At 41.3% G+C, this 20060-nt stretch overlaps 3 protein-coding genes across 6 annotated transcripts; 1 reads left to right on the top strand and 2 right to left on the bottom strand.

Annotated features, from left to right (window-relative positions):
- Positions 1–3670: 3670 nt before the first annotated feature.
- LOC135940410 (short coiled-coil protein B) lies at positions 3671–6431 on the bottom strand. 3 transcript variants are annotated; one of them, XM_065485284.1, is made up of 5 exons: positions 6306–6431; positions 6119–6194; positions 5934–6059; positions 5786–5881; positions 3671–4276 (listed from the first exon to the last, which is right to left on the bottom strand). In XM_065485284.1, the coding sequence occupies exons 2-5, from the start codon at positions 6189–6191 to the stop codon at positions 4134–4136; spliced, it is 438 nt and encodes a 145-aa protein (XP_065341356.1). In that variant the 5' UTR covers positions 6192–6194; positions 6306–6431; the 3' UTR covers positions 3671–4133. The 3 variants fall into 3 exon arrangements, with proteins under 3 accessions (XP_065341356.1, XP_065341357.1, XP_065341358.1); XM_065485285.1 differs by having other exon boundaries at positions 5786–5860; XM_065485286.1 differs by lacking the exon at positions 3671–4276 and adding an exon at positions 4315–4382.
- Positions 6432–7012: 581 nt separating this feature from the next.
- EMC1 (ER membrane protein complex subunit 1) lies at positions 7013–12737 on the top strand. Of its 2 annotated transcripts, XM_065483167.1 has the most exons (14): positions 7013–7132; positions 7243–7489; positions 7554–7669; positions 8121–8743; positions 8888–9074; positions 9131–9247; positions 9319–9336; positions 9710–10056; positions 10330–10611; positions 10782–10980; positions 11033–11230; positions 11311–11436; positions 11501–11734; positions 12305–12737. In XM_065483167.1, exons 2-14 carry the CDS (start codon positions 7344–7346, stop codon positions 12463–12465), a joined length of 2754 nt encoding a protein of 917 aa, XP_065339239.1. In that variant the 5' UTR covers positions 7013–7132; positions 7243–7343; the 3' UTR covers positions 12466–12737. The 2 variants fall into 2 exon arrangements, with proteins under 2 accessions (XP_065339239.1, XP_065339240.1); XM_065483168.1 differs by lacking the exon at positions 9319–9336.
- Tti1 (Telo2 interacting protein 1) lies at positions 12733–19006 on the bottom strand. Its single transcript, XM_065483166.1, has 15 exons — positions 18856–19006; positions 18555–18751; positions 18355–18494; positions 18123–18300; positions 17901–18075; positions 17496–17788; positions 16877–17079; positions 16177–16350; positions 15708–16017; positions 14707–15064; positions 14030–14380; positions 13562–13830; positions 13266–13422; positions 13079–13207; positions 12733–12841 (listed from the first exon to the last, which is right to left on the bottom strand). The coding sequence occupies exons 2-15, from the start codon at positions 18743–18745 to the stop codon at positions 12767–12769; spliced, it is 3003 nt and encodes a 1000-aa protein (XP_065339238.1). The 5' UTR covers positions 18746–18751; positions 18856–19006; the 3' UTR covers positions 12733–12766.
- Positions 19007–20060: the final 1054 nt, after the last annotated feature.

Genomic DNA, 20060 nt, shown 5'->3' with positions numbered 1-20060 from the left:
ATTGCTTTTTTTACTGAATTTTCGATTATCCTGGGTATGGAACATAGAAAAAATTACATATATTTCGCTATGTATCGAGAGAAAACCTGATATTTCAAAGCTTAAGAAGAAAAGATCAAATTTTGCTTGAGTCCCCAATCCTGTGGAGGGTATTATTAGGTGCTTTTTTGTCAACCCCTCGAAACGATAGTAAGGGACATTTGAATCCATTGGGGTGGGTCAAGATTCTATTATCTCTAAAAAACATGAAATGCCACTCAATCGTTAGGCAATCCGAAAAAAATCTCGCATCAAAAAGCGGCGCCGCGCCTGATATCTGTGCTTTTGTGATGTCTCCCGAACTGCAGTTGAAGGGAAATTCCCGTATTTCGTCAAATTTGTAAAATACCGTTGTTATATCTGGGAGAGGCTATTTTTTTATTTATTTCACACCCAAATTTTCATTTTAAGCATTAAAAATTAAAATTGGAGACGTTTTTTAAATGCTTTGACTATTTTTAGACATATTCGGTATTATACAGTCTGTTTCTGGGCACATTTAGAATATTCTTAGACACATAATTAGAGTCAATTGACATAAAAATCATATTATAATTTCTTAACCCATATTTTCCTTGTTTAAAATTCATCATGCATGACATCGAAACGGACTAGGCAAAAGTATACACGTTGGAAAGACATGGGAAATACTTTAAATTTTCAAGATAAGTAACATTTACTGGATTTTTACCACAAAAATAGGATCAAAACTCATACAATACGTCTAAAAACAGAAATAAAATCAACTTTCACATTTTAAAAAATTAATTTCACGGGAAAATCGATCAAAAATAATTTCTGGGCTGAAAATTCAAACATAAATTAATTTGCGAGAAACCTCTTTGACGTTATGCACTTCACTTTGGATTACTCGCTTGTATTTTTTTATTTTTGAACGTTTTGAGAAGGTTTTAGACGGCTTTAAGTGTGGTTTAAAATACATTTAGCCCAAATGATGTTCCCGCGAGATTATGGAAGCTTAGCAAAAAAAATGGTTGATCGTTTAAAATTCACAACGGTTCTGGAATCTGGAATATTCTAGAATCACATTTGGTCCTTTTAGCAGATTCAGATCTGCCATACAACCATTTTTGGATGCCGACAAAGGTTGAACGGTTCAGCAGATGCTGTTTTGGTAACGAGCCGCTATTGAGTAGGGCGAATGGTCCCCTTTTCGCCTTTTCAACAAGCAACTAACCTACCGCACAATCAGTCTCCCTTCGAAATTCGTGACCAAATGCGTTTTCTGCCCCTCTGCTCCCCTCCAACAGCGTCAGAAGTTAAATAAGGAAAAATAAATAACGCGGGTAGGGAAAAGAAATAAATGTGTGTCGCAAATCCAAATCCATATAAAAGCTCTAAAGGCGCAAGATAAAGAGGGATTTTACGCTTCTCCCATAGCAATGGAAATAATGAATTCCTTCCACGCTCCGTCGGTCTTATCAATGCCATCAATATTTTCATTTGAGAGGGATTTTCTTGTTCGAGAGCAATTGTTATTTGTAAAAATCAGAGAGCTTGAAAACTCATCTTCCGTTCTCAGTTTGTTTGTTTTCACAAAATGTTAACTTTAAGCTCTCCGAGTTTACCAAACTCATTTGGGAAAGCAAATAAAACGACCGCGTCGAGTGCATTATTTTGTCGCCTCTACACCAAAATAAATAAACCCCAAAACACAAGAATCCGCAGTTTGTAGATTTTTTAATGTCTGCTCTTTTAATCTATCCTCAGCCCTCAGAAAGGACAGGAAACTCATGAATTAGGGCAGCCGAAATTCGTTGAGCAGGACCAACAGTACAGTGCGTAAAAATGTGGAAAAATAAACACCTCGCTATACACCGAGAAAGCTGCATTTCATTTCAACCAAAAAGAAAAATCTTAAAAAAACTCTTGATTTTATTTTAAACTTCTTAAGCATGTTTTTGTTCACTTTTTAGATTCTTATTTAAAATACATTAAAAATGTGGCATATTTGCAGGAAAACTAAATTTTTAAGGGATTATTTAGTTTTTTCATAATTTAATTTTGAATTTTCTTTTGTGGTTCTGCTAATACCTAAAATAGAAAAAATCTTTGACACCTTTTTGCGTCTAAATTAAGTCCGAAATCAAAGAGTCGCGCACCGCGCAGTGCTTCACTCAAGAGGGCGGATTTCACCCCTGGCGCGCGTAATAAACACACCAGCCGGCTTCCTCCCTGCATGCGCCGTCACTGCAGCCCACCCTTAGCATGCAGCCACCCGCATATCCTGTTGCTTTCTCTCTTTTCCTTCCCTCCTTTCTGTCAATCACGTGCTTATTATTAACTAAACTGCATTTTGTTGAATGCACTTTTCACAGTCCCACTTTCAAATTAAAAACGGTAACTCAACACCGCAGCAATGCCGCATTCTAGTAAAGACAATTATTACTTAAGTTTGAAATTTGAATTTCAATGATTTATTAAAAGAGTTCCTTCACTTCCTTCTAACGGTTTTTAATTCAATCTTCAAAATCTTCCGCACCCGGAAAAAGGGAAACCTTTATTTTTAAGGTTGTAAATAGAAAAAATCCGAATTTTAACATTAATTCAAGAGGAATTTTTTATTTGGTGTGCAGCACAATGAGGTTTCGAGCGTATGCTAAGTTAGAACTGCTAGATCCATAAACACTTCATTATACACTGAGCTGGAAATGCACTCTCAGGCGAAATAAAAATAAATGATGCGTCAAGTCAGCTAAAGGAATAAAGACAGCTTTTGTCCAAGTCCCCTTTCAAAAGAGCGGCCTGTTTTCTTCCTTCTAGCCTGCTCAAGAAGCACCACGCCCAACTTCTTGACTTTATAACCTTCAAACTGACACATATTTTGAGATAAAATGATTATCAAAATTTTTTATATCAAGTCAGCTAGATTTTAATTTTGAATATTAATTAAATGTATATAAAAATTTGAAGTTTTGCTGTTAGCAATTTTTCAAGGTGGAAAATATAAAACATGGCCATAATTAGCAGAAAATTAAGAATATTTTGAAAATCTCGAAATCTTAAATTATCAACAGTCAGGAAAATAAGTCTCATCACTTCAACAAAATCAATTTTGATTTAATAAATAATATGATTAATAATTCTGATTAACTCGAATCAAGAGCTATGAAGATGAATTATATATTAAATATTAATTTGAAACTGTCAGACATGGTTTCATAAAAGAAAGCAGTTTGATCGATTTTTAAATATTTATCTAATTCGAATTTGTTGAAACGCAGTTTAATTTTATTTAAAAAATAGATAAGACCGATCATTGGCATATACACCAATTTAGCAATGCACCAAAATGCTACATTGATTTTTTCGCGCGAAATATAGAAGAGAAAACACCAATTATAGAGATTTTCCATGTTTTCAAATTTTTCTTAATTTGATGATTTGATCCCTGAAAAGATCATATCTGGCTCCAAAAAGTATACGGAATGGCACAAGTGTTTCCAAGAACGCCAAATCGCGGAACAACTCGATCTCTATAAATGATTTTTTATTGCAAACATGCGGGTTTTTGCGGACCTTGGATTAGTTTTTTGACAGTGTTAATTAACAGCTAGTTTCAATATCACCACACTTGCAATTTAGGATGAAAATATAGTAAAAATGAAGGTTTCTGTTAATGTAGTGGGTTTATTGCATTAAAATATTAAAATTATAAACACTTACGCTGCAACTTTACCGTATTTAACAACCTCAAGCAGGAAAATGTGCTTGCAAAGTTGATTTAGTAAATTTACATTTTCGCAAAATCGCTTTAGTGCACTTAATTTAATAAAATACAACGATATAAGAAGCTTATACACTATACATTATGTTATTATCGACAAATAAAATGTGTTAATCAGCAAAGTGGAATGCAAGCTGACAAATCTCCAGAGTAAAGCACTCATGCGTCATTAAAATTAAAGAGAATCTGACTAGACATCAGTTCGTTCCTTCCGCAACATGGGTATAATAATCAATCAGCGCACTCGGACAAACGGGAATGAACTGCTTTTCGATCAAAATGCAGAAATTAATTTTGGTAAATAGCCAGCTTGTTTTCATTTTGTGTGTTGTCAAGGCAGAAAAGCTCATTTCTTGCGGCTCTTGGGCGAAGTCGACTGGAACACGCTCGAAGCGGACATCAAGTTCTCAATGTACTGCCCAAGAACCTGGTTCTCAGACCGTAGCTTCAGGTTCTCTTCTTTCACGCTGTCCACGCGCTGAGATAAATCTGTAATGTTTGAATTGGAATTGTCATAACAAAATTAAGAAACCTTAGTCGATATTACTTTTAAGTTTTGGTCGGTTTTGAAAAGGAAGGTGCCGAATTATATTTTCTGAAGGCATGAACAGACCACCATGTTAAAATTCCTATTTTATTACAAAATGAGTTTGTAGAACAACTTAATTCTTAATTCCCCAGTTGCATAAGCCCTTAGTGTTCGAAACCGCCAACAGATGGCGCCATTGTATACTTTAGGAATAAATTTATTTTTAAGGCACTTCCGCTGCGATTTGAGACTGAATCCTGCTACTGTGAATTCTTCACTTAATATGCTTTCTTTTGACGTGCTGAAAACCAAAATAAGTTCAGCCATTCGCTGTAGTATAGAAACGTTGGAAAGGATTTTATATTTCAAATAATAGCTTTCACAATTCTACGGCGATTGGATTAACCGATTTTGGTTTTCAGCAAGCCAACAAAAGCATAATAAGTAAAGAATGCACAGTGGCAGGATTGAGTCTGAAATCGCAGCGGAAGTGCCTTAAAATTACATATATTACCAAAGTATACGATGGCGCCTTCTGTTGGCGTCTTCGAACCCTAAGGGCTTATACAACTGGGGTATTGAAATATAAATAAAAAATCTGGGGAAAAAACTCATTCCAACAAAAGATCTTTAAATTAAAAAAAAAATTAATAAACTGTGCTAACCAGTTGCAAAGGTCAGTAAAGATTTAATTCCTTGTAAATTTTATCAAGACTCAAAATAAGAGTGCGGGGACCAGAATTACTTTTTTTCTCTTTTTTCCAAGCATAGATATTTAAATGGATTGTTTTACAAAGTAAATTTATCAATGTATTCCAAATTTCCTTCAAGAAATACCTGAATTTTCGATATGTATTGGGGAACGATTAATAGTCAATAATCAATTCCAGGAGATAAATTCTTAAAATTATTTTAAATCAAGAAAGCAAAACATAACAACTGTATATGCGATAAAATACATTTTTCTTTAAGGAAAATTGCCTTATTGGAATCAAGTTCTTCGCAAGCTTACAACTGGAAATTATGTAAACGCGTAAAATACTGACAAAGTTAATTTTTTATGAAAATTTGGCTTTTAAATTTCAGCTCCATAAGCATTCTTCTAGGTTTCAGTTGTTTCTATTACGTTTTAGCAAAAATAGAACACAGCCGGAAGCCTTAGGTTTGAAGAATAACTTCAGTAATTTTATTACGATCAGTTTTTGTAGTATCCAAAATATTGAATTTCTGTACTGTGCATAAAAATTATCCATTTTTTGGTTCAAAGCTCCTATCTCGATGAATCATATAAATTTCAACCGCTGAATCTGGTCCAGATCACCATAGTCATGATAGACCACACAGATCAGCAAACAGAATCCTCCAAAATTCCCAAAAGAATTACTTAAAACTCTTCTTTTTCAAAAGGTTGACAAAAATATGTCGACCCTAAAATTAATAAACTAAAGACAAATAAATAAATATCTTACCATCAAGCGTATTCTGCAGTTCTAGCACCTGCGAAATGAGCCTGGCCTTTTCCTCCTGCTCGTCTGGACTAATGTCTGGGTCGAGGCCAAGGTGATCTGCAAATTATATAACTGAATTTCATACAAAATTCAGATTTGATTCACGTACTGCTCGGTCCAGGTGAGCTGCTGCCGTTGGTGAAGGTGGACTGGATCGAGTCCATGCTGCGGCCCCTGACCATTGCGTCCGACACCAGCGACAGATCAGCTGTCGTGTCTGCGTCCTCGATCACGGCTGTGAGAAAAACGAGTTTTCTTTTCTACTTTGCATAATAAACAGCAATGATAACTCACCTTGCGGGTCATCGTCAGCCAGTGGTATGTTGCTCAGGTCTTCCTGCAAACTCGGCCCACTCGACACGGACATGACCTGGAAGTTTAAAAAATTAAAGGGCGTCACTGTCACTGCTGAGGTGCTCGGTGTCAATACAATTTCCACTGAATTGGATGAATGATCTTGAATAAAGCACGCGGAACTCACTTCTGGTCGCAGAAACGAAGCAAGGAAACCAGCAGAAATTCAATTCCTGCTTATGGAGTCGACTTCGGGACAGAGCACCAGCAATCTGAGTAGACACGCCTCTTTTACAGAGAAAACAGCCAGCTGGAGATGGGAGTACCGGTTGGTTATCAGTTTAATACCGGTTTCAACTGCTAATACCGATTTTAAATGCTTTGTATTGCGTCAAATTAATTAATTCTCTCAAGAAATATTGCAGGATGGAATTTCTTTGTCAATGTTTAGATAAAATTTCTCATTAGCAAGGCAAAAATTAAAATTTGCTTCATTCTTCATTCATCAAGGTCGCTAAAACTGCGGTTTATACAGCGTCAAACTATATTAAAAATGTAAAAATGCGCGCATTTGAGCCGGCATTAAAGCACAAACAATTTTACCTAAAATAGAGATATTTAGTGAAAATGACCACATAATCTCAATTTGAGATGCTCAATTTTTATTTTTTTTCTTTCATAATATCTTTGCTGGATTTTAAACCGAAAACTATGTGCTTGTAAGATTTGTCAGGCGTGCATCTATTGACTTCTAATTTAATTAATAGGACAGAAATAAAAAAAATCCTAAACTATACAAGAGATAATTGCAAACGCGATCCTCTATAGATTTGATCCGCCACTATAAAGCTGCATGCCTGCATGACAGCAAGTGTTTCGTTTGTTATTTCATGAGTTACCGTTTGTGACTCCAGCTGGCGCTGAGTTCGCATCTCTCAACCAGCACCACAATAATTATAATTCCGGCCCTCAAGTCATCGTCCATCGTCGGGAGCGGAAAATCGGAATTAAGAGGTACAAATTAGCATTTGAATCCGTCGGCGGCGGTTCTGCCTGTCTGGTCAGGGTGCGCGCCACCTGTGGAGGGCGCGAGAGCGAGGTTGACGAGTCACGATTGTCCGCAGACGAGAGTCACCGATCGATCGGCTTTGCTGTGCTTTGCGGCCCTGCATGCGGGAGTAGGATTGTCGTCGTTGGAGGGCCACTAATTGGATTAATCGCCGGCATGGCACTCACCGTGGCCAGTGGACCTGTCAGCAAGTCCTCCGACATGTGCTCCAAGGGCTACTACATTCTCTGGACCCTGTTCTTCCTGCAGTTCTTCACCTGCGTGTCTTGCCTCTTCGAAGACCAGATTGGGAAATTCGATTGGTACATATACATAACACGCGTGTGTGTTTCGATCGGGCGTTTTGTATTTACTGTGCCTTTGCAGGAGACAGCGGTACATCGGGAAGATCAGGTTCGCCGCCTTCGATGCCGTCAGCGGCACCAGGAAGATCCTGGTGGCCACCGAGCAAAACGTGTTGGCCGCCCTACACCCCAAATCAGGTGAAAAAATATTTTTAATATTGATTTCCTGTTTCCTAATTATCATTTCCTATTTATCGAATTGTATTCCTGATTTTGGCGTATCTGATAATTTGTCAAAGCTATTTCCGGACGGAAATTTTAATTAAAAAACTTATAGTTTTTTTTAACTAAATTTAAATTGTTTCTGCTCGTAAAATCAATTTTTTTAAAGCAACTTCAACTATTATGGCGTGGAAACTTCCGGTTTAAGTCGCAGATTACTTACTTTTTGTAATTTAGCAAAGTATTAATTAGGAAAGCCCCCTTACTGTTTTAAACTGCCAACACAAAGATGGCGCCACCATTCATTTACAATTTTTTTGCTCTTAGCACCGCAATCTTGAAGCGAATGAGTTCAAAGTTAAATATTGAGATTTAGCGCATTATGATCATGCGCATCCGATGCTAATCAAGTCTGTGGTGTCCATAGGCAACATCCTGTGGCAGCAGGTGCTCGAGAAGGACGAGTCGGTGCAGCACATGCATGTGGGCAAGGAGCTGGTCTCGGTGTCGGGCGGACCGCGGGTGCACGTGCGCGCATGGGACAAGACAAACGGGCTTCTGGCGTGGGAGTGGTCGCTGTCGCAGCAGCAGTCCGCGCGGGCCCGCTGGGCCGTGGACAAGGGCCGGCTCTACCACGTGGTGCCGCTGGACGGGCAGCTCGAGGTGTCGGCCTTCTCGCTCGAGTCGGGTTCTGATCTCGGCTCCCGACGACTGGCGGCGCCCTGGACGGCTGGCGGCGCCTACGACTGCGTCCTGGTCGGCGCCAACGTCGTCTGCGTCACCCAAAAATCGTTCTACTGGACCTCCTTGGCCGACGGCGCTGCCTTCGCCGAGGTGCCACTCGCTTCGTTCGATCTCACGCCGGCCGCCGTGCCCATGCTGAGCGGCGTTGGAGAATTGGCCTTCTCGCTCAGGCTGCCTGGAAAGCAGACCGTGTTCCTCATGGGGGACAAGGGACCGAGGGCCATCCACGAGGCCAGCGCCACTGCCTCGCTGCTGGCCACGCCGTTTGACTCCAACATCATGTTCAAACTGGAGAACAAACCTGATGTGAGTAATGATGATTCAGTTAATTAAAGTAGGACAGGAATCAGGGTTGTCCACAAAGCAAGAGAACTGGTCAAATTAGAAAAAAATCGCTTTATTCCACTGCACTGCATTTTTTGAACTGAGCAAATTAACCCTCTTGTCCAGAGCTCCGCTCTTCAAGTGTCCGCCGTTTCTTTGAACACTGGCGTTGAGGTGGACGAGTATTCAAACACACTGATCCTCGGCTCCAAGTTCAGTCCATGCACCCTGACCGCCGCTATTTGCATCAAGGACGAGTGCTCTGCCGTGCTCAGCGGTGAGGACCACACCATTTCCTTCGTCAACATTCCAGGTATTTCAATATGAAACCCAATTTTAAACGGTTTTTCTAATGGAGTTAATCTGAAGGGCAAATCACTTGGACGAGGGAGGAGGCGCTGGCTTCAATCATCAGCATAGAGATCATCGACCTTCCTGTCTCGGACTTGGACGCGGCTATCGAGTCTGAGTTTGGCAGCAAACAAGGTGAATATGAGCAAAATACGGTTTCGTTGGCAGATAATTTAAAACTTTTGTCTGAAACACTTGCTCCGCAGAGGATTTGGGGGCGGCCAGTAAGTACTGAGCGACGTCGGTGTGATTTTTTGCCAGAACCTAGCATGCTAGTGATTCTTACTTTTGGCTTAGCAGTTTTGCTATGCTGACTATGCGTTTTTTACTTTGACAGAGTAGGATTTTTCATGCTATGTTGTGTGAGCTGTGCCACCAGAAACTTGAAATTCCTACAACGGAGCCAACTGGTGGCATTTTTTTTTTATCAGAACGACTAATTAACTTTTGTTTTTCGCTTGTTGCAAATCTTACAGAGTGTATAACATTTTGGACCTGTAAATAATTCAAGCTTCTTGAGTTAGGCACGATTGGCTTTTTTTATTGCTGCTCATCATGCATTATCCTTCTCTCCAGTAAAAAAGAATGAATTTTCAGCCGGAATCGTGGGCATGGTGATGCGCAGGCTGACGAGCCAGGTGTTGCAGATCAAAGTTCTGGCGCAGACAGTATTAGGGCTGGTGCAGCCGGCCTCTTCGTCCGGCCCGTCACGCGCCTCCCTCATAAGGGACACATTCGGCCTACACAAGATGATCGTGGCCGTGACATCGGCCGGAAAGGTGTTCGGCATCGACAACCTCAGGGGTGAACTCATCTGGCAGATCCAGCTGCCGAGGTTCGCGCCCCTCCACGTCGGCAAGTCGCCCGTCGTGCCGCTCTACGTGCTCAGGACCACGAGCCACGTGCCTTTCACGCCTCTCTGCGCCATCCTTGGCAAGGACAGGGTAAGTGAATGACAGGTTTTGTTCAAATATTTGAATTTTAATTCCAACCATTGCTCTACAAGCATTCTCATTGGTCCTTCTCCCCCTACTTTTAAGAGGGGAGAGTTATCAGCCAATCCAAGCTCTGCTCGGCCATTGAAACCTGGAATCTTGTAACTTTCTGTCATTAATCTGTAAAACGTAATAGTTAAATCGAAGTTCTTAGCTTTTTATTCCGAAATATCAATCAATCGGCGGGAAATTTCACGACAGGGTATATACTTTTGATTTTAGTTGACTGGTGAAGGCTTAGCCGTGACTTTCGAGCCGATCAAGGGTCTGGTGCAGAGCTCGGACACTCTGGGCTACAAGGTGCAGCAGGTGATGCAGCTGCCGCACCCTGACGACGAGTTCCTGCGCGGCCTGGTCGTGCTGGACGACCAGCTGAAGGTGCACGTCTACCCACCAGAGTCCAAGGCCAACGCGTTCAAGCAGGCGGCCAGTCTCTACATGTTCACCACCTGGCCAGCCAAAGGCACCTTTGCCGGATTCTCGTTTGCACACTCGACCCCAAAGGTGCGTGGAAATTTTATTCCTCTCCCTGCTTATGAATAGAATAAAAAATTCTCTTTTAAAAATTCTCAAATGCTAAGAAAATGGCTCTCATTCTGAAATTTCATGCCTTTAATTCAAATAAATAAATATTTTTTTAAAAAAAGGCTCATAAGTGTCTGTGAATCCATCAGGATTTAGTAGCAACGAAAGTTTGGGAGCTGCAACTGCCAGATGGACCAGACCGCGAGGTGGTGGCCGTAGTTGGCAAGAACCCCACCGAGCGAGTCAACTCTCAAGGACGCGTGCTGGCCGATCGCAGCGTCATGTACAAGTATATCAACCCCAATCTCATCGCCATCATAAGCCAAGTGTCCGACTCGTCCCACAAATGTAGGTTTCACTTTGGGAAATAAAAAACAGTTTTTACCTCAAACGTACGCAGACATCCTGAACATGTACCTGGTGGACGGAGTGTCGGGCGCCGTTGTGCACTCGGCCACGCACAAACGGGCGAGGGCACCCGTCAACGTGGTCCACTCGGAGAACTGGCTGGTCTACAGCTACTTCAACGAGAAAATGCGCAGGACGGAGCTGGCCTCCTTCGAACTGTACGAGGGCAAAAGCCGGAGCAACACCACAGGTTAGTGTTTAGTGCACGTGGAATGCCACCAGATGGCACCCCGAACGGAATGGAACCTAAACAATTTTAAAACCCTGCAGCATTCTCATCAAAGTCCAACTCGGTTCGTCCACTTGTGGAGCAGCAAGCGTACATTTTCCCATCGGCCGTGGACACGATGAAGGAAACGATCACCGAGAAAGGAATCACTAGCAAACATTTAATCAGTGAGTGCCTCGCCACTCGCCATCCACCAGGCCGCTTTAATTTGACACTTCTTTCTACTCGTAGTGGCCTTGCCGAACGGCAATATTCTCGAGTTGCCTTGGATGTTCGTCGACCCGCGACGGCCGACTGTTCAGACTGGCGAGATGCGCGACGAGGGCGTCATCCCGTACACGCCAGAGCTGCCCATCCCACCGGACGCCATCATCAACTACAATCAGACTGTTAATCGAGTCAGAGGCATTCACACAGCACCCAGCGGCCTTGAGTCTACCTGTCTAGTCCTTGTCTACGGCCTTGGTAAGAATATATTTGAACTTTTTTTAAAAAATTAATGTACTTGTTGTCTAAGCTCTAAGTGTTCGAAGCCGCCAATAGATGGCGCCACTGTATACTTTCGTAATAAATTTAATTTAAAGCACTTTCGCTGTGATTTCAGACTCAATCCAGTGTGCATTCTTCACTTAATACGCTTTCTTTTGACGTTCTGAAAACCAAATTCGGTGAGCCATTCGCCGTTGAATAGTTTGAAATTTTAAAAAAATTTTATCATGCTCCTACGGCGATTGGCTTAGCCGAATTTGGTTTTCAGAACGGTTAAAGAAAGCATATTAAGTGAAGAATGCACACTGGATTGAGTCTGAAATCACAGCGGAAGTGCCTTAAAACTATAAAATATTACCAAAGTATGCAGTGGCGCCATCTGTTGACGGCTTCAAACACAAAGAGCTTATACTTCTGGTGTATTCAAGAATATTATTTTAGACCAAAGTCCTTGTTCAAATCCTGATTTCTTTTACTCTCTTTATGAAAATTTTCTCCTTTTTAATTCATTAATCATCATTCCACACATTTTCTCTTTGATTCCAGACCTATTTTACATAAGAGTGGCACCGTCGAAGGCGTTCGACCTGCTCAAGGACGACTTTGACCACTTCCTGATCGCGGCCGTGCTGCTCGGTCTTGTGATAGCGTCGTACGTGACCAAAAAACTGGCTGCGCGCAAGGCTCGCAATCAGGCGTGGAAGTGAGTGCGCGCTCGAGTGAAAGCAAGCCGAGCCAGAGAAATAGTTAGTTGTGCCGGTCGGTGGTTGGACAGTGAGTGGTGCTGTTCTCGTTTACTTTGTGATCCCTCTCGTTCATTCCTCGTCGCGGGACAAACGTGGCCCAAACCATTCAGGGAATCCCGACTCTTTATTGTTTGTTTGTTTGTTGAATGTTTTCTATACGACCTGTCGCAGCAGCAATATCACTGGAATAAATATGAAGGATGCGATTGCGGAGAAAGAAAAGATCCCTTAAAGTTGACGTTGTTTTATTTTAAAATATCTGTCAGCATTTAATATGCTGCAATAACAATTGCACGTTGGCTTTGTAGCGGCCTGCATTCGCTGCCATGAGTGGTAACTGAAAGAAGTTAAAATTAAATTATTTAATTAAAAGGGAAATGGTTATACTGCCTCATTAAAATTAATTAAATCTTAACCAAGAACAAATGAAAGTTAAAAACAACGTGATGAGTAATTTCTAATCACTTTACTGAAAAAAATCAAATCACGTTTACTAAAAACTTGCTTTATAGGCTTGATTCAATTGCCTCTGAATTTTTAGTTTACATTCAAGGAAAAATCAAGTCCAACTTACTCTAATGTTAGGACACGCGTGAGAAACGCTTTTAAACTCCCTGCCTTCATTCCAGAGAATATTCAGTCTCAGCCACACGGCGTCAGAATTAATTCTGCTCATTTGCTTGAACAGCTCAACGCAGCTCTCCTGCGATTTAGAAATTAACAACCTGAAAATTCAATTCAAAGCATTGTTCTTGACTGACCTGGAGAACCACAGGCTGCTCGCTACTCAGGCACGGACTGCATGCCTCTAGGATCGTGTGGATTTCTTCCTCCTGAAGGTCCAAATCGCGAGCAAGAGGGGCCAACCTGTCCAGGGCCGCTTTCTGAAGCTTCATGCTCTGGCTCAGCATCGTTTCCCTGAATATTTGGTTATTAAACACTGGTATATCAAGGAAAAAGTGAGTGAAAGTTTGCTCATCATGAAATTAATTTTAAATTATCACTTTTGAACAAACAGACAAGGATTTTTTTTAAATTTTTAAAGTGAGAAATTAACCTGTGTCTGCTGGTGACATTGGCCTGTTTGCGGACAAACTGGCAGATGGACGGCAGGACCTGCTCGAGGCACCTGTGCCTGATAAAGTTCTTGCTGCAACTGGCCACAATGCACAGCAGCTCGAAGCTCAGTCTGAGTACGACCACGTCCTGATTTGGCGAGAATCTCTGCACGAGCGGAGACCACAGTTTGTGCACCAGAGGCAACAGCTGGTCCTCGTACGGCTCCAGAATCGGCAAACCTCGTTTCATCGCTCTCAGAGCCAAGATCTGAATGGCGAAATTTCAAAAAGGTAAATTAAATTTAATAAGAAAATATATGGATTTATAAAATTGGCAGAACACTTTCACAATAATTTAATTATTTTGTTCAACATTAATCTTAATGAGAATTTAAATTAAATAAAGCAAAAAATACCATCAAAGGCACAAAATCTCCAAAAATTTTATGAAAAAGGTGCATTCCTACCTGAATATCTTTGTCTTTTGAAGGCAGCATGTGGAAGCACCTTTGCAGGACCGCTTCGATCAGCCTAATGTGAATCGGAACTATCTTTTCCTTCTCTTCCGACTCAGGTTCAGCCATTTTCTGCGCATCCTCCTTGGCCTCCTCTGCGTCCGTCACAGACGCCCGACTGAGTTTTTCAACGAGTAGGAGCTGTTCCACGACTGGAGATTCGTGGTGGAGTTCTAATTCTACTTTCTTTGCGGAGTTCTGCACCTCCTCCGGCGGGAAGAACCGACGAATGTTTGAGATCAGGGCGAGGAACACGTCCATGTAGCGTGGAATGACTCTGTTGTCTTGACACCGAGTCAAAACCTAAAAAAAGTTTCATAAAACGTTGATATTAAATTCATGTTGGTGACAACTAAATCTTAAACTTCACTGTAAGAGACTTATTATTTTCCTAACACACCACGACTATTAATAATGACGAAAAATCGTTTGTAATTTGCTATTTCGTTTACAAAAGTAATTAAATGAAATAATTTATAGCCGGATGTTAGAAAGGGGTTCAAAATTAGATATAATATACGGTTTAAGTTCAAACTGTCTTGGATCGTTCTTGAAAAGAAAAAAAAATCTTCTTGCCAACAGTTAAATTATGAAATTTCATCAAATCTAAATAAAAATAAAGAGCTTACATCTCCAACAACAAGCTCGACCGATGGCAGAATATCCTTGGAGCCGTGCTTGAGGACGGCGCAGAGGACGAGGAGCGCGCCAGGGTTGTCCTTGGGCCTGCGCAGCTTGACTGTGACGTAGTGCGTGAAGTACTCGGCCTCGTTGCACACGAGAGCGGCCATGCTCGGGTGTCCGAGGCACGAGGCCACGGTGGACAGGGCGAGCCGGCCTGCCAGGGATACGAGCTCGATGCCGCTGCCGGCCCTCTCCAGCACAGGGTACAACACCACGCTCAGCAGTTCACGCACCTTGCGACCTGACGAGGTGGCCGCCGCCGCCAGACCTTCGCACAGCAGGCACGCCAGCACCACGTTTGACCTGACGGTTTGAAATAAATTGTAAAAAGTGCTTTTTTTTCTTGAATTCTTGATATCACGTGTTGCTTTGGCGCGCGCAACGCATGAACCTTTTGGTCGCTACTGCGCAAGCATCACCCCTCTGACGTCACAGCTCTCTCTCATCTACCAATGCCATGCTTCATGAATGGCACGTGAGAGAATTTTGACGTCAGGTTCATGCGTTGCGCGCGCCAAAGCAACGTGCGTTTTTCTATGCACCTCTTCCCGCAAGTCACAAACATTTTTCGACCGAAAAAATGATTAAACCCACCTATTTCGACCCTCAGGAATCAATTGGAACTTACAAAATGTGGTTTCAGTGCTTTTTAAGTTGAAATAAATCGAAGAAATATTTGTAAAACACTTTGGTTATAATTTCAATAAAAAATACTCCAGTGCATTTCCCTGATTTTTTGGTTTTCGTGCCTAAAACCAAAAAATACAATCCCAATAGCAGTTTCAATTTGTTAACTGTCCCCTAAAATTAAATAAAAGCCGATCGACACAGGCAGACAGAAACTAATCAATTTGCAGTAGACATATTAATCTAGTAAAAATTTCCTGGCTGTAAATTCAATCATAGAATATCAAGACACATAGCAAACACAATTTTAAAGACTGACCTGGCTTGAGCGACAGTCGTGTCTCCTTCAGGGGTGAGCTGCACGGCCCAGACGGCCGGATCAGCGAAGCTCTCAGCCACCAATTTCGCCTTAGGAAACTCAGTCAGATGGCCAAGCGTCAGGTTAATCAGGTGCACTGCCTCCTTCTGCAAGGCCGGTTTGTCCACCATGACGGCCAGAAGCTGCGGCACCACCAGTTCGGCCTCTTGAGCAAGAATTCCGCACGCCTTGCGCAGCAGCACGCCCCCGTCGCTACCGATGAAGTGTTTGTGCTGCAGCCATGGCCGATTCTGAACTGGAGTTGCGTCGTCTACAACATCAGGTTGAGGTTTTGCTCAGAGACCACATATTAATTTGGATACCAGTCAATTAATTTCTTTGGGGGTAAGATTGTAAGCGGAGTTTAATTTAATCAAATGCAAAAAAATTGACTTTGTCTTAAGTAAGAACAAGAAGTGAACCAAATTACCTTTGATTGACAGGTCTTCAAGCAGGACAATATGTCCGGTTTCAAATGTGCAGACGAACATCAAAGAGTCCAACACCAGTTTGCAGTGGAGGAGCAACGCATCCTGGAGTTTGTGGCTCAGAAGACGGAGGTATCCAACCAGAAGTCCCAAGCCGGCGAGCTGTCGTCGTTCATCTGAATTTCATAAACAAATCTTTTTGACTGCTAATAAATTGAAACGGAGATTTTGACGAATAACGGCAATTTTGGAGTATTTTTTCTCATTTTCGTCTTGCTATTTATTTGATAGGATGGCTATATTCTTTTAAATGTTTTCTTTTTAATTTTAAAATGCTTTAAAAACGATTTCAAATGGTTTTGCAACTCAACAGGACCAGAAAATTTCCCTTTAACCGTCAACACAAAAATTGATTTATCTAATTTCTTACTCAAATAGATTTAAAATTTGGTTTTTTATTCATTTTTTTACATAACATTAAACGTATAAATTGCACGTTTCCACAAACAGTGTAGACGATGGAAAGTTAGGCTCGAAAGTCTTAAAATTGTTTTATCCGTGATCGTTTTGTTCATAAAATAATATCAAACATTCAGAAAAATATTTTACTGTTCCTATTCAAGAGAAAAAAACTCGTTTTTAACAAAGTGATTATATTTGTGTAACCCTAACGGTAAGAATAAAATTAAACCGTGTAGTTACCCTTCTTGGTGAAAATCGACGGCAGCTGCTCAGCAACTCGATACAAGTTTCCTTCGAGAATCTCCGTCAGATCCATTTCATCGCCAAACACTCTAGACACGTCCTCCAGAGCAGCGTTTGCCGCATTTGACACCTCAGAGACCGTGTCTTCGCTCAGGGCAACCAACACCTCCAGCAGGGGCACAACACAATTCGGCAGATTTCTGTTTACAAAATGTTTTATCAAAATGGATATTTTTGGTGTAATTTTGAGAAAATCTGATTTTTTATGGGTTGAAGATTTCATTATTAATTTTTGCTCCGACCAAATGTCAACTAGAAAAAATTACAGATGGAGTCCAAAGGTGCAGCAATTTTCTCGTCAAAGAAGCTAATTACTCTCCCTTCTCTTCAAATTCATTTCTTCATGTCCATGACTTGCTTTTAGGGAAATAAAATGAGGACTGCGCCCATTAATCAGCTTGTGCGCCCTCTACGGACCTCTCTGCGCACATTTATAACTTAACATGAAGCCTCAAATATATTTTTTCCTAATACAAATTTATTTTCTTTGCTCATAAATCACAGTTTCAAAGTTCCTGCTTTCCACACGTGCACAATCATGAATTAAAATACTCACTTTGAGCATTTGACCAGGATGAGTTTGGCCGAGGCAATGAGTTCAAGGCGGACCTTGTGATGCGAGTGGTTCTGCGCGCTGCACACCGCCTCCACGTTCGTCTGCAGCATTTGGTCTGCCAGTTTGAAGAAAGCGGCATTCCTCTTATTATCCGAGATGACCTGTTGAACTTCTGCGAGGTTGCTGGCCGACGATAGCGACTTGGGTTTCTCCTCCTCGCCGCCGATCAACTGAGAGCTCAGCGGGACGTCCATTACCTGGGCTATCAGACAACCCCAAGCCCGCAGAGCAACCTTTACAACAAAATTTTATGTGAAATTAGACTGGGAAATGTTACAAACACTTCAATGACAAAGGTTTGAGTCCAAACATGGTGTAATTCAGTAAAATAATCACTAAAATTACCACTGTGACTTCATGACCTTGCTTCTCATCTGCGCAGATGACGTGCTTCAAGCCTTTCACGATGCCAGGCACAAAATTCATGAAAATGTCTCCAGCTTGAGTGTTTTCATCGTCGTTCTCTGGGGGATTCTTCAAAACTTGGGCGCACGCCATTAAGCACTCAATGGCCGACACCCTTTGCAAATTTACTATGATAAAAACCTTTTAAGCAAAAGAACATACTTAATTTTCCTGAACTGTTGCTTCCCAGCCTCTTCAAGACACAGGCAGACCAGAACTCCAAGAAACGGAGCAGCTTTCGGGCTGTAAAATTGTTCTTTCTGGCTTGAAGTCAAATTTGTCAGCAGCAAGCACATCGAGTTCAGGGCACACAGGTGAAGTTCTTCAGGAATGTTGCAGCCTTGATTTAAAACAGATTACAGAATTTAATTTTTTTTCTTAGTTTTAGAATTACTTAATTTCGAATTTTGAGGGTCGAAGAGGAGTTGAATTAAGTTTTGGATGAGATGACGCAGAATCAGAAAATCCGGGACAGTTGGAATTGTCATTAGAACATCCTCTAAGGTCGAGACAGCGGAAAGTTTGATATCAGGGCTGTAAATCGTGATAAAAATTAAAATTATAGAACTAATAAGTATTATATTTTTAATTCACCTTATCCCTTGACTCGAAATGACCTTAAGCAATGTAAGTAAGATTCGAATTTGATGTTCTTTCAACGACGACACATGCAGAAGTTTTATTATTCGATTTAGGTCAGCTGCATTCGTTTTTGTTGGCGATTTTAGCAGTTGCTCGCAAGCGCAGCTAAGCTTCACAAACATAACTTTTTCTTCGTCCCTCATAGTTTCCTGGATACATAACAATGAAAATTTACAGACAAACAAAATTAGTGCAAAGTTTTGCAGCGGTATTTGTGATTATTTAAAAGAGAATACTCATGCCCATACTATACCTTGTTCTCAAATATCACTGTAAATAAGCCTTTTTGTCCTTTTTTCGATTTCAGCCAAGAGAAATCGCCAAAATTTCATTTAAGTTTGGAGAGTAACATGTCTCAGTTTATCGCAGCATGTGTTTGTTTACATTCTGTGCCGGCCATTGTTCTGATTGGTTGAAATTTTCCAGACATCTCATTGGTTGAAGCTCTTGAACCGAACAAAAGGCGGGTGGGGAAAAGTGAAAAGTGGATCCTTCCCTCAACTACCATTTTAATTACGTTTTCATTATCAGAAAAATTTGAAATTTTCGCACGAAGTAAATAACAAATCTGTCTTTGAAAAGCAATCAAATATTTCTTTGTTTTACACGCAGTCTCTGTTAGCCATAAGGGTCACGAATGTGAACTTACTGTTAGCCGCTCGCGTTAGCCGCTCGCGAGAAGATAGCCGCTTTTTCAGCAATATTGCCAACCTAAAATTTTTAAGAAGTTTTGGGGGTTCCTCGTCTCGTTTTAAGGGATGGGGGAGGTTTTGACAGTGCCTAAACGAAATGAAAAATGTCTTAGAGTCGAAAAGTTATTGGAGGAGCTCAAAAATGGGTCCAAGTTTAGAGTAAAAAATTAAAGGGGTGGATTTTCCAGGGGGTACGTGCCAAAGTTTCGTTGCTAACTCCGTTCCATAATCTCCTGACACTGCGCGCGTTTTAAAGAGCAAGCGAGCCAGCGCCGAGAGACGGAAAATAGTGTGTGTCAAGAGGCTGAGAGGGGAGTAGGTGAGCTTAACACATTCCGTCGTGTGTGCTAAACAACAGGCTAACCTGGATACTTTTGCTGTTATTGGTGAGTTGCATACGACTGTCTGAAGGTGTCACCGTCCCAAACGCGAGATTTCAGGGCTTCAGTGTTCATTACCCTTATCCTTACCCCGACCTGCGACCCTCGGCAGGTGGCAAGCGCCCGGGCTCGGGGGGAATACGCGACCGCGACTGCCGTATTATCGTATTATCTTCTGGTTTTTTGAGTTTTTAGTTTAATGCGCTCCATGCTAGATACCCATCTTGGGAGCAGTGAATTCAAACTTGAAACAATCAAACATACGCAGTAAGCATGTAAAACAAAAGCTGCATAACCTAAAGAAACTTGCCCAGGCGCGCTACTAAAAAATTTATTGACCTTAATCCCGCTATTTTATTAATGACATTTTAAAAGATCGGGATTCT

The sequence above is a fragment of the Cloeon dipterum genome, chromosome 3 (assembly GCF_949628265.1).
Source record: "Cloeon dipterum chromosome 3, ieCloDipt1.1, whole genome shotgun sequence".
NCBI classification, from domain to species: domain Eukaryota; kingdom Metazoa; phylum Arthropoda; class Insecta; order Ephemeroptera; family Baetidae; genus Cloeon; species Cloeon dipterum.
This window is presented reverse-complemented; position numbering and strand designations above follow the sequence as displayed.

Coding starts and splice junctions, on each gene's coding strand:
- LOC135940410 (XM_065485284.1), bottom strand. CDS start 6,191: ATGTCCGTGTCGAGTGGGCCGAGTTTGCAGGAAGACCTGAGCAACATA. Junction 6,060..6,118: donor GGCTGACGATGACCCGCAAG/GTGAGTTATCAT, acceptor TTTTTCTCACAG/CCGTGATCGAGGACGCAGAC. Junction 4,277..5,785: donor ACTGCAGAATACGCTTGATG/GTAAGATATTTA, acceptor CAAACATTACAG/ATTTATCTCAGCGCGTGGAC.
- EMC1 (XM_065483167.1), top strand. CDS start 7,344: ATGGCACTCACCGTGGCCAGTGGACCTGTCAGCAAGTCCTCCGACATG. Junction 10,612..10,781: donor TTGCACACTCGACCCCAAAG/GTGCGTGGAAAT, acceptor TGAATCCATCAG/GATTTAGTAGCAACGAAAGT. Junction 11,735..12,304: donor AGTCCTTGTCTACGGCCTTG/GTAAGAATATAT, acceptor CTTTGATTCCAG/ACCTATTTTACATAAGAGTG.
- Tti1 (XM_065483166.1), bottom strand. CDS start 18,745: ATGAGGGACGAAGAAAAAGTTATGTTTGTGAAGCTTAGCTGCGCTTGC. Junction 18,076..18,122: donor CAACAGTTCAGGAAAATTAA/GTATGTTCTTTT, acceptor AAATTTGCAAAG/GGTGTCGGCCATTGAGTGCT. Junction 17,080..17,495: donor ATCCTGGTCAAATGCTCAAA/GTGAGTATTTTA, acceptor TTTTGTAAACAG/AAATCTGCCGAATTGTGTTG.